The sequence below is a fragment of the Carassius gibelio genome, chromosome A19 (assembly GCF_023724105.1).
Source record: "Carassius gibelio isolate Cgi1373 ecotype wild population from Czech Republic chromosome A19, carGib1.2-hapl.c, whole genome shotgun sequence".
Classification (NCBI taxonomy): Eukaryota; Metazoa; Chordata; class Actinopteri; order Cypriniformes; family Cyprinidae; genus Carassius; species Carassius gibelio.
In genome coordinates this window covers 24,413,502-24,427,948 of record NC_068389.1, presented here as the reverse complement: position 1 = coordinate 24,427,948, position 14,447 = coordinate 24,413,502, and the positions used below count along the sequence as shown (strand labels likewise).

The 14,447-nt window shown below is 36.7% G+C and overlaps 2 protein-coding genes across 4 annotated transcripts; both read right to left on the bottom strand.

Moving 5' to 3' along the window:
• Positions 1-37: 37 nt before the first annotated feature.
• Positions 38-4,987, bottom strand: LOC127935486 (melanoregulin-like). Of its 2 annotated transcripts, none has more exons than XM_052533399.1 (6): positions 3,876-4,987; positions 3,564-3,673; positions 3,029-3,191; positions 1,643-1,733; positions 1,399-1,562; positions 38-625 (listed from the first exon to the last, which is right to left on the bottom strand). In XM_052533399.1, the coding sequence occupies exons 2-6, from the start codon at positions 3,656-3,658 to the stop codon at positions 425-427; spliced, it is 714 nt and encodes a 237-aa protein (XP_052389359.1). In that variant the 5' UTR covers positions 3,659-3,673; positions 3,876-4,987; the 3' UTR covers positions 38-424. The 2 variants fall into 2 exon arrangements, with proteins under 2 accessions (XP_052389359.1, XP_052389357.1); XM_052533397.1 differs by having other exon boundaries at positions 3,564-3,999; positions 4,118-4,987.
• A 140-nt stretch (positions 4,988-5,127) lies between these two features.
• Positions 5,128-13,520, bottom strand: LOC127935468 (stAR-related lipid transfer protein 3). 2 transcript variants are annotated; one of them, XM_052533365.1, is made up of 15 exons: positions 13,371-13,520; positions 12,171-12,418; positions 10,823-10,900; positions 10,166-10,243; positions 9,929-9,982; positions 9,624-9,741; positions 8,989-9,090; positions 8,853-8,905; positions 8,610-8,702; positions 8,469-8,531; positions 8,276-8,371; positions 7,635-7,714; positions 7,399-7,503; positions 7,222-7,315; positions 5,128-6,679 (listed from the first exon to the last, which is right to left on the bottom strand). In XM_052533365.1, exons 2-15 carry the CDS (start codon positions 12,390-12,392, stop codon positions 6,572-6,574), a joined length of 1,344 nt encoding a protein of 447 aa, XP_052389325.1. In that variant the 5' UTR covers positions 12,393-12,418; positions 13,371-13,520; the 3' UTR covers positions 5,128-6,571. The 2 variants fall into 2 exon arrangements, with proteins under 2 accessions (XP_052389325.1, XP_052389326.1); XM_052533366.1 differs by lacking the exon at positions 9,929-9,982.
• Positions 13,521-14,447: the final 927 nt, after the last annotated feature.

The window sequence follows — 14,447 nt, the reverse complement described above, 5'->3', positions numbered from 1 at the left end:
AAGTGATGTGATGACAAAAAAAAAAACAAATGGCATATGAGAGTTGAAGTTTTTAATAACCGACTAGTTTCAACATTTTCACAAGCGTCCAATGTAAAGAACACAGACACAAATTTCAAGAGATGCATTTCATTTCTACTCATTTAAATTCACTTCACAATCTAAGCCTTACAATATCAACATGCCTCCGTAATCCTGAATCTTCTAATGATTTTATAATTCATAGTTACATAAAATGTGAGACCTGCAGCTATTTCTATGTTTCTAAAAAGTCTCCTATTTCTCATAAAATCATTTGTCTAATAAATGGTTTAAACCTGCACCATTTAATCTTAAGCATCCCCATCATCCACCCTAAAACCCGAACCCACATCAGTCAAAATACTTTTACCTCCAAAACCCTCAACACAATCTAATCTCATTGTCAGTCCTCTGGACCGGTGGTCTCGCCCTCTTCATCCTCGTCCTCTCCTCCAGAGATGTTCTGATTCATGCGGGACAGCAGCAGAGGGAGATTTATTCGACCGGTGGTGTCCTCTTCATCATCATCATCATCTTTAGGAGGGTAGAAGCGTCGAGCCTTGGCCACAAAATCTTCAGCAGCATCCAGATAAATCAGCCGGTCCTGAGCGCAGTGCAAATATTACAGAGGTCAAAGTGAACAAGGGGAAGTCTGTCTATCTCAACTAAAGCAGGTTCATTTGAGACGTTCATACACACATATAGGACATATATATATATATATATATATATATATATATATATATATATACACACACACTTTTTATTTTATATCGAATATTTCATTTTAATATTTTGAATATATATTAATAATATTTTTTTTTCTATTTTTTTTTTTTTTTTACTTTTAACTAATTTCTAACTTGCTTTTATTTAATATACAATACATTTATTTTGTGCATGTTAAGTAGTATGGCTCAAGTCCCTTTTTTAAAAATGCTTCAAATGAATAATTTATCAAAATACCTTCAGACAATTTTAACCACCCGTTGCCACTGAAATATGCTAATCTATGCTTAATTACTTGGGAAAAGTAAAATAAACATTATTAGTTCATTAATTTTTTGTTTTGTTTTCTGGAAGTTGTGGTTTTTGTTTATATTAAATGTATTAATAATGTAAATAATTACATTTATTCTAAATATTGATATTTGTATTATATTTGATATAAAATGCATTTAAAAATAGTAATATTTATTTTTATATTAGATTATTTCAATATTTTTGAATATATAAATTATATTAATCTTCATTTATAGCACCTCACTTAAAATAGAAGTACACATTTAAATGCAGCATCAGTATTTACATGATTTATATGAACTCTTTCTGATAGTTTGTGATTGCTCAGAGTTGTAGTTTGAGTGAGAAGCTCACCAGGATGAAGAGGTATCTCTCGGGTGGAGCCTCTTTGCGGTTGAATATGGATGTCTCGGTGTGGAGGGTCTGCAGCAGGCTGCGGGCGACCGCTGCGTTTCTCATGCGGTCATATGACGCGCTGGTGGACACAGTCAGCAGAGACTCGGCTTCAGCCATGAACCCTGAGAGAAGAACCCGAGCATCTCAGTGACAGACGGTCTCCGAATCACTGGAGCATCATCTCTCACACATCATCTCTTACCCAGATTCTCTAAGATCATCTTCCACTTATCTCGCACCTCTCTTCTCATGTCTCTCATGGCCTCGATGTCGACGCTCAGACGCCGGTAGCCCTGCAGGACAGAAGACATGATGCGTCACGCTTGACCTCTAGAGGTCACATCTATACACACTCACCTAAAGGATTATTGGGAACACCATACTAATACTGTGTTTGAACCCCTTTAGCCTTCATAACTGCCTTAATTCTACGTGGCATTGATTCAACAAGGTGCTGAAAGCATTCTTTAGAAACGTTGGTCCATATTGATAGGACAGCATCTTGCAGTTGATGGAGATTTGTGGGATGCACAGGGCACGAAGCTCCCGTTCTACCACATCCCAAAAATGCTCTATTGGGTTGAGATCTGGTGACTTTGGGGGCATTTTAGTACAATTTAGACATCGTCATGTTCAAGAAACAAATTTGAAATGATTCGAGCTTTATGACATGGTGCATTATCCTGCTGGAAGTAGCCATCAGAGGATGGGTACATGGTGGTCATAAAGGGATGGACATGGTCAGAAACAATGCTCAGGTAGGCCATGGCAATTAAACGATGCCCAATTGGCACTAAGGGACCTAAAGTGTGCCAAGATGATGGATCTAGGCATGATGGATCCATGTTCTCATTCGGTTTACGCCAAATTCTGACTCTACCATCTGAATTTCTCAACAGAAATCGAGACTCATCAGACCAGGCAACATTTTTCCAGTCCTCAGCTGTCCAATTTTGGTGAGCTCGTGCAAATTGTAGCCTCTTTTTCCTATTTGTAGTGGAGATGAGTGGTACCCAGTGGGGTCTTCTGCTGTTGTAGCCCATCCGCCTCAAGGTTGTGCGTGTTGTGGCTTCACAAATGCTTTGCTGCTTACCTCGGTTGTAACGAGTGGTTATTTCAGTCAAAGTTGCTCTTCTATCAGCTTGAATCAGTCGACCCATTTTCCTCTGACCTCTAGCATCAACGGCATTTTCGCCCACAGGACTGCCGCTTACTGGATGTTTTTCCCTTTTCACACCATTCTTTGTAAACCCTAGAAATGGTTGTGCGCTACAAATCCCAGTAACTGAGCAGATTGTGAAATACTCAGACCGGCCCGTCTGGCACCAACAACCATGCCACGCTCAAAATTGCTTAAATCACCTTTCTTTCCCATTCTGACATTCAGTTTGGAGTTCAGGAGATTGTCTTGACCAGGACCACACCCCTAAATGCATTGAAGCAATATGTGATTGGTTGATTAGATAAGTGCATTACTGAGAAATTGAACAGATGTTCCTAATAATCCTTTATGGCATGGCATATTAAATATATATATATAATAATTATTATTTTAATTTTTTTTGCAGATGTGTTGTGCTTGTCGTACGTGAGTGCCCCGCTGGGTTTGGGCTCGGGTCTGCAGCAGGTTGTAGAGCGTGCGGTCGTCGTCTCTCTCGGAGTGGGAGGGGTCTCCGGGCTCGTTCCACAGATTGGTCTCTTGGTCCCGCCTTTTTTTCGCCTCGCGGTCGAAATATTCTAACGTGTCGTGACTGACACAAACACACAAACAAAACGTCACCATACATACGAGGACGAAAACTGTGCGAATATCCGTATCATGTGTGTTTGATATCACTTTGTAATTAGCAGTTAACCCGTTTCCTTTTTAATTCAAATTTGTATTTCCTGTCAGGCCAAAGGAAAAGCAGAAGCACGTTGTGAAGTGAGTTATGAATTAAATGTATTTATTAAAAATACTATTTACACATGTTGTAGAGTTGAATAGTTAGTGGCTGTTAAAACTTGTAGTAAGTTTACTCAGTTTTGAACTAAAGAAACTTAAAATAAAAAAGTAAGAAGGAGAAATAGTATATTTTTCTTGAGCAAAATCATAAATTCAAAACATAATTCAAGTATAATACCTAAGTAAAGGTCTCTTTTCTTCCTCGTCCTCATCATCCTCACAGCAGCAGCAACAGCAGAATCGTATACAGAACTTCTTGAAGGCGGCTCCCATCCTCAAAACACAAAACTAGAAGATGGCAAGGAAAAAGTCCAAGTTCGAGAGGTGAGTTTTAAACACCACATCTGTTTCTACTTCAGGAGAGATTCTTCTTGCCTTTCTTCAAGCTGTCAGAGTCATATACGGTTCTTCAGGGTGAGCCTCAGCATTCGTTAAGTATTTTCAGATTTGAAAATAACAGTGGGATGTATTGCTTTAAATTATAACTTACCCCAGAAACTCCTGGCAAAACGCTGGATCCATCAATTCAGATCTAAACACAGTTTTCTCTTATTCAGAAGTGAAGCATCTTTTGGGGTCCAGAGAGCGAGCGACTAAAACATCTCAGTGTCTCTCTAGAATGAATAACATCACAGTTTAGTCATGAGTCTGAGCTGTGTAACCCGAGGCCATCACAGACCTCTAAATAAAGCCACTCGTCCTACAGCCACCAAAACACACACAAGCTTTTACCTCCGACAACGTTAGGTTTTGCTTTGCATATCCAGAACTTCATAAAATTTTAAACAGTCATAGAGAAAACGAAGCAGGTTTGAAGTAAAAAACAAAACAAAAGAGTGATTACATAACACAGTTGCTTCATATTATTATGAAAACAAATAATCCTAAACCTCTTGCTCACATTTCACTGGCAAAATAATCAAACCTAAATACCAGATTTGAGAAGCATGAAACAGCAGGTCAGTGTTGTTTTAGTATTAATTATAAACTTTTATAGTTTTTGATTTTGCTTTTATTGTTTACATTTTCAGTCAATTTCATTTAGTAATTTTATGCAATTTGTATTATAGTAAACTAAATTATCTTTATGTAATAATTTCAGTGCTTAAACTTATTTGTTTTTCCATCTAATATTTATGTTTGACTTTTTTACAAATATTTCCAGCAGGTGAAATTCAGAGATAAGTGTAAAACTCATGTTGTCAGTAGGATGTCTAATACAAAATGCAGATTATTATTATTATAATTTTTGCCAGCTGTCATCCATCATAAATTGGGTAGGAATTACTGTCTAAAGTTTGTGGCCACAAAAAACCCAGAACTAAACAGATACTTGTGAATTTTGCTTTGCATATACAATTCAATTTTACAGTCCTTAAGGAGAAACAGACACTATTGCATCATTTCGGTTCTGTGGCTGAAAGTTTGTCTAAAAGTGAGACAAACCTGCAAATGTGTTCAAAGATCACTTTAAAATTAATACATGAACCAACAAAATGATATGCAATAAAGACAGAAATAGAGAAGTGTTTGATGTGTGATACTCATGTGAGAGGCTCATAGTCTGTGTCTTATCACAAGGTAGGCTGGGTACAACTTATTCTGCCAGAGGCTTTTAACTTAAAAAGCATAATCCAAATAATAATTACAATTTTAAAAAGTTGACATTATAGGAGTATATAGGGTTTTAGGGTTACTGTTTAATTAACTATACATCTGAAACAGGTAACAGACATTCTGTATAAACTGTTTGTTCATATTTATTAAATGTTGATTATAAAAAAAAAATCATGATTTTTGAGGTTACATGACAGAATTCTGTATAGCTTCATATTACTTAAAATTAGTATAAAAATATCATTCACACAGAACCTGAATCATAAGTGAATTCAAGTGAACTGCAAAATATATTTTGCACAAACAAATGTGGATACAGTCCATAAAGGTCCCCCAAAAAAGAAATTTCAGATACAAAATAAATCTAAATAACGAAAGCAACTTGTAATTTCACTGAGGGGAAACTGTAACAAAGGCACACAAGTACAAGCCAAGAAAGGCTGCGAAACAAAGTACAGAACAGGATTTGAAAAAGATTATAAAAACATTATTAGCGATAGCATTGATAAACCAACTACGACGTGTGCCGTCCCTTAAAAGGAAGCACAATACCCTGTAAAAGTGTTTTTTTTCTCCTCTCTGTTAAAACCATTAAGCTTGCTTTTTCAAGCCAACTATTAATGTAGGACAGATTCACATTTCTATTAGACAAAACTTATCAAAACAACTAGTGACCATGCCTTATAAATTGCTATGCCCTGTATGAATGTGGTAAACATGAGTGTATAATCAAACAAACTTTGGACAGTAATGCTCTGTGAGAAAAGCAAACTGACATGCAATAAAGAAAGGAGAGAAATAAAAGCATGCATAAAAAAAAAGGCCCATTATATTCATATGGATTTTGAGCTGCTCTGAGCCAGTTTTTATAGAATAAAATCAAGCACAAAAGTTGTGCTGCAGCATATTTTATACAAATACTCTGGTCGTAGTTGCCCGGATATGTTGATTTAAGACGTAACTGTATAATCAAACTCTTAATCATTTACATTATTAGACAAATTATCATATACATGGCAGGATGCTGATCTATGCTACAGATGAATGCATTTACTTTTAATAATCTTATACAGCAATGTTTGGCCACAAGAGCCAATTGCAAACCATAATAAGATCTAAAACAATAATTACAATTAGTAGGAATGTGTGTGCATGTTTGATAAAGGCATAAGTAAAAGCAGAATGAGAAACCACAGCATATTTGGCACAGAAATGGTCCTAGACTTCAGTTGTGTTCACAAGGGGACAACAGTGGTTTTAGGCACAATCGATTTTCCCCTGACCTCTTATACAGCACAAGCTGCTCTCTGATAACTTCCTGTGCATGTTTCCAGCTCTTGTTGGGTTTGACAGTATGAGTTATGACCTCATGTCCATGTGCCGAAGTAGTACATTTATATAAAATTATACTTCAGTGTAAAGTGCAGCCAAACTTTCCTAGTGACAACCTCCCGCCAGTCAAACTCAATGCTGTGTCTCCTCTTGACAGCTGTAGTATGAATATGGCACAGTCAGATATAAAGTTATCACAATGTAAGCTGTGCCTGGATAAAGAGTCGAAGCCAGAGATCACCGACGTGGGACGTGGACTTCATTTATATGCTGCCTGAGGTGAGACATGAACTCGAACATGGTGGCGGCCAGTGACTGGTGGATGAGGTAACGTGGCAGGTGACCCTGTTGTAAGAAAATAATTAATAATACATTTATTTTTACTGACACAGAATAGCGTACGCAGTTTGCGTTCAGCTCATTTTCTTCAAAATGGTGATATGGAGAGACACAAAGGAGACGGATTGTTGAATAAAGTCGTTATTTTTGTCTTCTTTGTGTAGAAAAACCATTTGGCGTCGCTTCATAAAGTTACGATTGAACCACTGAATCAGGAGTATTCTGATGATTTCTTTCATACTTTTCTGGACCTTGACAGAGTGAGTTACTTGGCAGTCAATGGGACAGTCACAAGCCTCTCAGTTTTCATCCGAAATATCTTAAATCGTGTTTCCGAAGATGAATGAAGCTTTTACGGGGTTTGGAACAACATGGGGGTAAGAGATTAATGACAAAATTTATGTTATGGGATTGTTCAAATCTCTAATTCTATGCATTTGCAAAGCTAATAGTATTGATGCTTGCCTTTTAAAACAACTGATTAAAAACATAATTTGACTTTGTTCAATGGCTTACATGTGCAAACTGCCAGTGACTGAAGCTCTTACCTTAAGGTCTGTATTGAGGACCCAGATGAAGGTGCAAACTGAAGGGTTACTGCTAGATTTCAACACCACAAATCCACCAGGACCATTTTCCCCTCTGAAAGAGAGAAGGAGAGAGAGAGTTTAGTGTACAGTTTTAAGTTCTCCTCTTTTTTATTTGCTGGTGAAGCCGAAGCAGACCTGACGTAGCGACTGTGAGGGGGTTTGCTGCTGTGACTGGTGGCCATTCCTGCAGAGATGTAACAGTCTCGCCTGCACTCCACCCGACGAACGTTCACAAAGTCCCTGAAGATGAAGAACGAGAAAAGACAGTTTGAACACTTTGGCTTCCCAAGAATTTGAAGAGCCAATCAAAACAGCTACAAATCATAATGAATATGAAATATGCACTGTTTTCACATTTTAAACAGACTCACCTGGGAGACACGACACCTCCTGCGGCTCCTGCAGAAACATCATAAGACACCATTGTGTTTTCATCCACTCTCTGTAAAATCTGTACACCGATCAGAAAAGAACACACAGAGAACATTAATTGTATGCAGGACACTTACAAACAGCTTCTTACTTCAAGGCTGTTTAAAAACTCAAAACCATCCCACAAAAAAATATGAAATTTTTATAGCTTCTTAAGAGTTTTATTTATGGCCTTTTTGTTTCTATGACTAGCATGGAAAGTCAGCGAGAAAACAGAAAACAATAGGGATTGATGTATATGTGGGTCATCAGCATAAATACCCCCCTGTGGAAGCAAGACCTATTTTACACATCCATTTAGTTTTCATTCAGCGAGGACGCATTAGACTGATCGAAAGTGACAGTGAAGACATTTATAATATCACAAAAGATTTCCATTTTTATTTTGTATTTCAAATAAATGCTGTTCTTTGGAGCTTTCATCAAAGAATCCTGGAATGTATGCAATGTATCCTAGTTACAGAATTATTACATTTTGGTACATTTTAAAGTGTAGATGTGTCTTCACTGTTAATACATTCCTCACACCAACATGTGTTTCAGCTGACGTTAATGGAGGCATCTGTGCGTGTATGTGTACCTGACAAACAGACACCGTTCTGTTCCACTGCACCATCTTCTCCGGCTGTAAAATGACCTCCTTATTCACCACCTCTGCTTTACACTGCAAGAGTGACTAAAACAGCCAAAACACAGGTAAGTGACTGATTCTCTATATATTGAACGAACATGAAGTAAGACACAAAAAGGCTCATAATACAGATGGAAAATACCTTTAAAATAAACGTTTTCCCGTGGAATGGGATTTCAAGTGTATATACTGCATCACCCATCTCCTAAGAATGAAAACATCGTATTAGACCAATAACAAAACCAGAAACAAATCAAGACTGCAAGCACGTACATGTACATACATTAGCCTTCTCAAACTTCCAGTTTTCCTCTTGTGTCAGTATTTGTTCCACCACTGCCATGGCCTCACGTCCCTGTCGTATAAACTGCTTGTCCTTAAAAACAAGTGATTAGACACAGTGATCTGCAGTGCTTTTTATGGAATAAACGTTCTTATTACTTTTCGACGGACAGAAATTTTGCCATTTTCAAACATTTATTTTTTCCAAACCTAATCAAAAAAAAGAAAACAAGCATTTGATTACTTGTTCTGTTAGTTCTTTCCTGCTGAGACCTTCATCAAACTCCTCATCTGAACCTACAGGACAAACACAAACATTAGGCAGGAAGCAAAGCAAAAACAGACAATGAGTTGCATTAGTAAAAAGTGAATGGCGTTACCTGCCAGGGACTCTGGCGGAGAGTAAAACTGTCCGTCAGACATTGGTCTAGGGTAGATCAGAGGAGCCGGCTCACATGCGGCATTAACTGCTGCCAGATACACTGCAGGAGATGAGAAAATCACCAGTGATGTGTGAGGACTTCCCCCAAACATCAGTGACAGTCAGTGTGCATCTCCAGAGCAAAGCAGAAGCATGTTTCCCTTCCCAAAGCTTTGAGTGATGTGACTTTACATGACCACAACAATTAAAATGACAAAAGGGATTTTTCTTCCTCTTTGAAAGGGTTTGTACTATGCAGATATTCTCACATGTTCACAACGCAAATTTTCCAAGTCTACCCAGAACATTTATTTAAATACTAAAAAGCCAAACTGACTCGCTCAGAAATGATGACACCTATGATGTCACAACCATAAACTTTATTAACATATGATCAGCCACATTTGTATACAACGATAAAGTTCAGTATTATTACACATCTCAAATAAAAAAAAAAAGGTCAGCCAATCATAATTTCTCAAGTCACATTTCTCGAAGGCACAAATGTAAAAAAAACTTTAAACTACTGATTTGTGTCAGTTCAATATAGCCCTGAATTTAAAAAAAAAAAAACAAAAACAAAAAAACACTTACCTCTTTCATCCTCCGCTTCCTGTGTGAGAACTTTGAAATCCAGGAACCAGGTTTCCAACCATGCCACCACAAAAGAGGTGATGGGAAGAACGTAGCCAAAAGCATTCTGACTGAACAACTGCAAAAACAAAAGGTGAACTATCATGTCCCACACCTATTTCTATCATCACATATAGTAAAACATATGAGGAATTCAGAGCTGCTAGTGTTAGTCTATCTGAGGAACCAACACTATGTAACTTCATTTCAATTCAATTTAGGCATTAAAATAGATTGGTTAGAAAGACAAAAGATAAATATCTTACATCTGACCAGATAACTTTGGCAATGAGGAAGGCACTGGTCACCAGAGTAGTGATCTGAGATAATAATAATAAAAAAAATAAATAAAAAAAAAAAGAGATTGATCATGACGAGTGACCTTTAAAATCTAAAAACTCAAAAGTATAAAAAAAATACATGGAAGTACCTAAAAATATAAACTGTTTAAAAAAAAAAAAAATGTAAATATTGAGATTTATATAGGCTGAGGTCTTTCTTACCGCGATAACCCACCAGTGTCTCAATCGAAATGCAGCATAACCAAGCTGCAAACACAGAAACCTAAACACAGCCAAAAGCTGAGAGCAACAAGCAAATGAGAAAGAGAGAGAGCTTATTGTTTATGAAGTAATAACTTTAGGATTTAGCAATGACTGTGAGTGAGTATAAGAGTGTTTCAACATGTTTCTAGAATGAATTCACTGTTTTGCAGGTATGATGGCAGCTTCAATACATAATGAAGCCTTTTTATACCCCAGTTTCACCCAAAACTCGCTTGTACAAGAAATGCTGTAGGGGACGAGCACTGTCCAAGTACATCTATTGATGTCACATGCTAAAAAGTGTGAAAGTAGTGAGACTGCAACTGTGTGAATCACTGTTTCACTCACATCATGCTCTATAATATTTTAATAAACAGACGAATGCTTTACCAAACAAAAAATAAAACCCCAAAACTGGAACAGTTTAATGATCAGCATGTTCTACAGTTGATTTAAGTGTGAGTAGTTTGTGTGTTTGTTTTAGACTGGACTAAAAAGCATGAAAGACTCGGAGAGATCATTTCAAACCAACAGCAGAGAGAACTCAGTTACAAAAATATACCATATTTTATTATGGCTCAATAAGTAACAAGACATTTGCTTTAAGATACTTACAAAGATATCAAAGAAAGATGACTTAAAGTTGTATTCAACAACCTCATTCTTAAGACTGGTCCATATATTCTTACTGATCTGAGAGAGACAGAGAAAGGCAAATCAAGCATGCGTCCTTACAATATTAACATTGACAACCTTTAAATGCACATAAATGTACTGTTTTATATGTCACATGCTAAAGATACATATTAAATTACTATATCAAAATATATAATATATCTGGATTGCGTAATGCCAAAGGAGCGATGTGGACATCATAAGATTAAAAATGTAAACTGATTTAATATAAAGCTATTTTAATGTTATTGCAATATATTTATTATTCAAATTATTTAGAAATCTGTTGCTGTTATTGTATTGCTTCATTTAGCTCGTGTAAATCTAGCCTATAATTTGTTTGCCGTTTTATGCACAATAAAATCTCAACTGTTTAAATTGCTCATTGAACTCTTTTAAATGTAATTTGTATTGTCATAAGAAACAACTTCATTATAAAGCATGCATTGCTCTAGGCGATGCAGTGTGATTAATTAGGCAGGTTGCGGGGGAATCATGATGCCGAAAAGGCCTCCGAAAACCACTCTGGACCCCTCAAATCCAAAAACTTTTAACGTCTGGCCAGCGCCTCAGAGCACTGAACACCAGGACACTCAGGCACAAGTAAAGGCAATCTACCTCATGAACTGTTAAATGTTCTCCCCTACTGTTCAATAAATAGATGTGCAATACCACTTTTATTTAATAGTACACTACATCTTATTCCATTCCTTGTAAATTATATTCTATTGCATCTATATATCTCTACTGTATCTCTGTTATACATACAAATTTTGTCTATTTATGTTTATTTACATAAATGTATTTTATTCACATATCTTTATTTCTTATCTGTGTGTTGTTGTTGTTGTTGTCTTGTGTACTGGAAGCTTCTGCCACCAGAACAAATTTATTTTATGTGCAAACATACTTGGCAATAAAGCTCTTTCTTATACATTTATATGATTAAATACTTTGCATATAAAATATACTTTAACCATATATATTTAGTATAGTAAATACATAACATATGAAAATATCTGTTAACTTTTTATCTAAATATTCACATGTTGTTTCTAATTGATTATTATTTTTATTATTAAAAGAGATACAATTATACATTTAATATGCAAATATTGCATAGCTCTATTTTTAATCAGAGGAAGTGAAACAGGCACGTACAATTAACTGTAACATGCGTGCCACACGACTACGGGCGAAGTTAAAAAAGGAAGTACAAACTGAATGACAAATAAAAGCTTTTAGCATTGGGCAATAAGACAGTTTGTAAACAAAAACAAAAACTTACATTTAATTCAATGATCCAGAGCAGAGCGATGAAGAGGAGGTCAAACGTGACGAAGAGGCAGAATGTTCTGCGTACGTCTGAGAAGGCTTTCCTCTCTCCGGGGGGCAGCAGGGGGTATTTAGGGGAGGGAAGGGAGAGAGACGCCTGGGAATACGAGGCATTCAAAGAAGCAATGGCAGGAAGACTCCCTTCCAACTCGCTGTAGTCCACGCCACTCGGCATAACTACATTCAGCTGGAGCACATCCCCTGAACCAAAGAAGAAAAGATGATCAAACGGTCTAACAACAAGTCAGTCTTATGCAATTATACACAAACTGAAAGCACAGTGATCAAAGCAACAGACTGGAGGACAAGATCTAATCAAGAAGCCTTTGACTTTTAAAACCGGTCTAAAGTCATGGCTTAACAAAAGGCTTGCCCTCGGAAGTGTATCTGATTGCATATTATATTGTATATGCACTAAATATTTAGCATTTCTGTGTAGGGTAATACATATATTTTTGAATATGAATAATTTTTGTGTTTTTTTTTTTTGTGAATGGTGTGACAATTGTACATGATCACTAAATGCCATTAATTCCCATATAATTTGTGTTTGTGAACTGATATGGCAGCTCCAAAAACAGTTTTAAGCATTAATTCTAGCCTGTCATTCTTATGAACAATTTGTCATTATGACAGCAGGTCAGGTGATAAGCCATTCTAACTTTTAACACAAGGCATTCAGGTTTGATAACACTCTCTTCCCTATTTGTCCAAATAATTATTGCAAAAATTAATAAAATCATGTGAAATAAATAGACCAGATAATAAACACTGGGGAAGCAAAATTATCACATAATAATTCTGCACTGTCGACATGCTTACAGTTCATCTACATGTGTCAAATAAGCTTTAAATATATATTTCACAATACAAATGGCCGACTAAATATCCCTTCATAAACACATTCTTGATATTTAGAACATACCTAATTAATATTCATGAGTACATTCGCACTTATTTGCCCAGTAATCGCGTAAATCGGAGCATAAACAAGCTTGTAGCTCTAAACTTGAACATTTACGGACCTCCAACTTACACCAAACCGGCGGTTAGTTGACAGTTGAGACAAGTTGTTTTTAACTCATTTAAAACACCAAACCCTCTGTTAATAAAAATCAGTCGAGAGAGAGGCAAAAGTAAAGCCGAAACTCACCAGAATCAGAGCATAATTCTCACTAGCAGTCAGCAGCTACACTTCCGCGATGACGACTTGATGTGAGGAACGTCACATCCGTCAGCTGATCGAAATACACCGCCAAGCCATACCCATCTCGCGCCAAATGATGCATCTTGTTTGATTGAGGCCTTCATTTTCACTCTTCATCCGCGAGCGCTACAGATCGAAAATGAAGGTCTGAATCAAACAAAATGCATCACTTGGTGCTGTATGTATATATAATGAGAAATCTGAATGAATTAGGTTAGTGTGAATGATATTTTCAAATTACCAGTCTATTTTGTAGTTTAACAACAGAGGTATTTTGGTTGACGTTTGTAAAGGATGTAATAAACACTATTATTAATAAGTAGTATAAATAAAATGGGCAAGTACGAAAAGTAGATGACATTTTAGTCTCTCAAGTTATGCATGATTTCTAGTTAACGGATGGCCTGTTTCTCACCACAGCACCATAAACAGAAACCTGTTTTTCTTAAAGATGTCATTGGTCTGGTCCTGGGTTTCATTTCCTCCATCAGCCATGTTCCCATAACTCACCATAAAACACTATATTGTGTGAAGGAGGTCACAGAGTCACGTCTGGTGTGTGCCGCCCCGTCTGTCACAATGCCAAACACAGGGATCTGATGCAAACGTTAGACCTGGGGAGCTTCCTAACCCTGGATCCTCTGAATGGTGTGAAAGTCAAAGCAGAAGCTGTCAGCGAAGAATCTGAGAAATTAGATTTTTCACTAAAATATGGACCACCTCTTCTGGGAATCCTAGCCAGATCAGTTTTAGCCCAGATTTTGAAAGCATCAAAGGCAGAGACGTTCAAGATAAGGGAGAGAGAACCACTGTGCCGCCATCTGTTTACAACAGAAACTGGATGTTTTTGCCAAAACTGCCCACACATGCTCGTCTCGGTGTTATTAAAATATAGTTTTGCATTTTTAAAATGCATGAACATTTTTATTGTTCAGAGTATAAAAGTCATGAATTCTCTCTCAAATGTAAAGGAAAAGCACTTCTTACCAAGGTCAAACATGTCCAATTTAGTCCAAGACTATG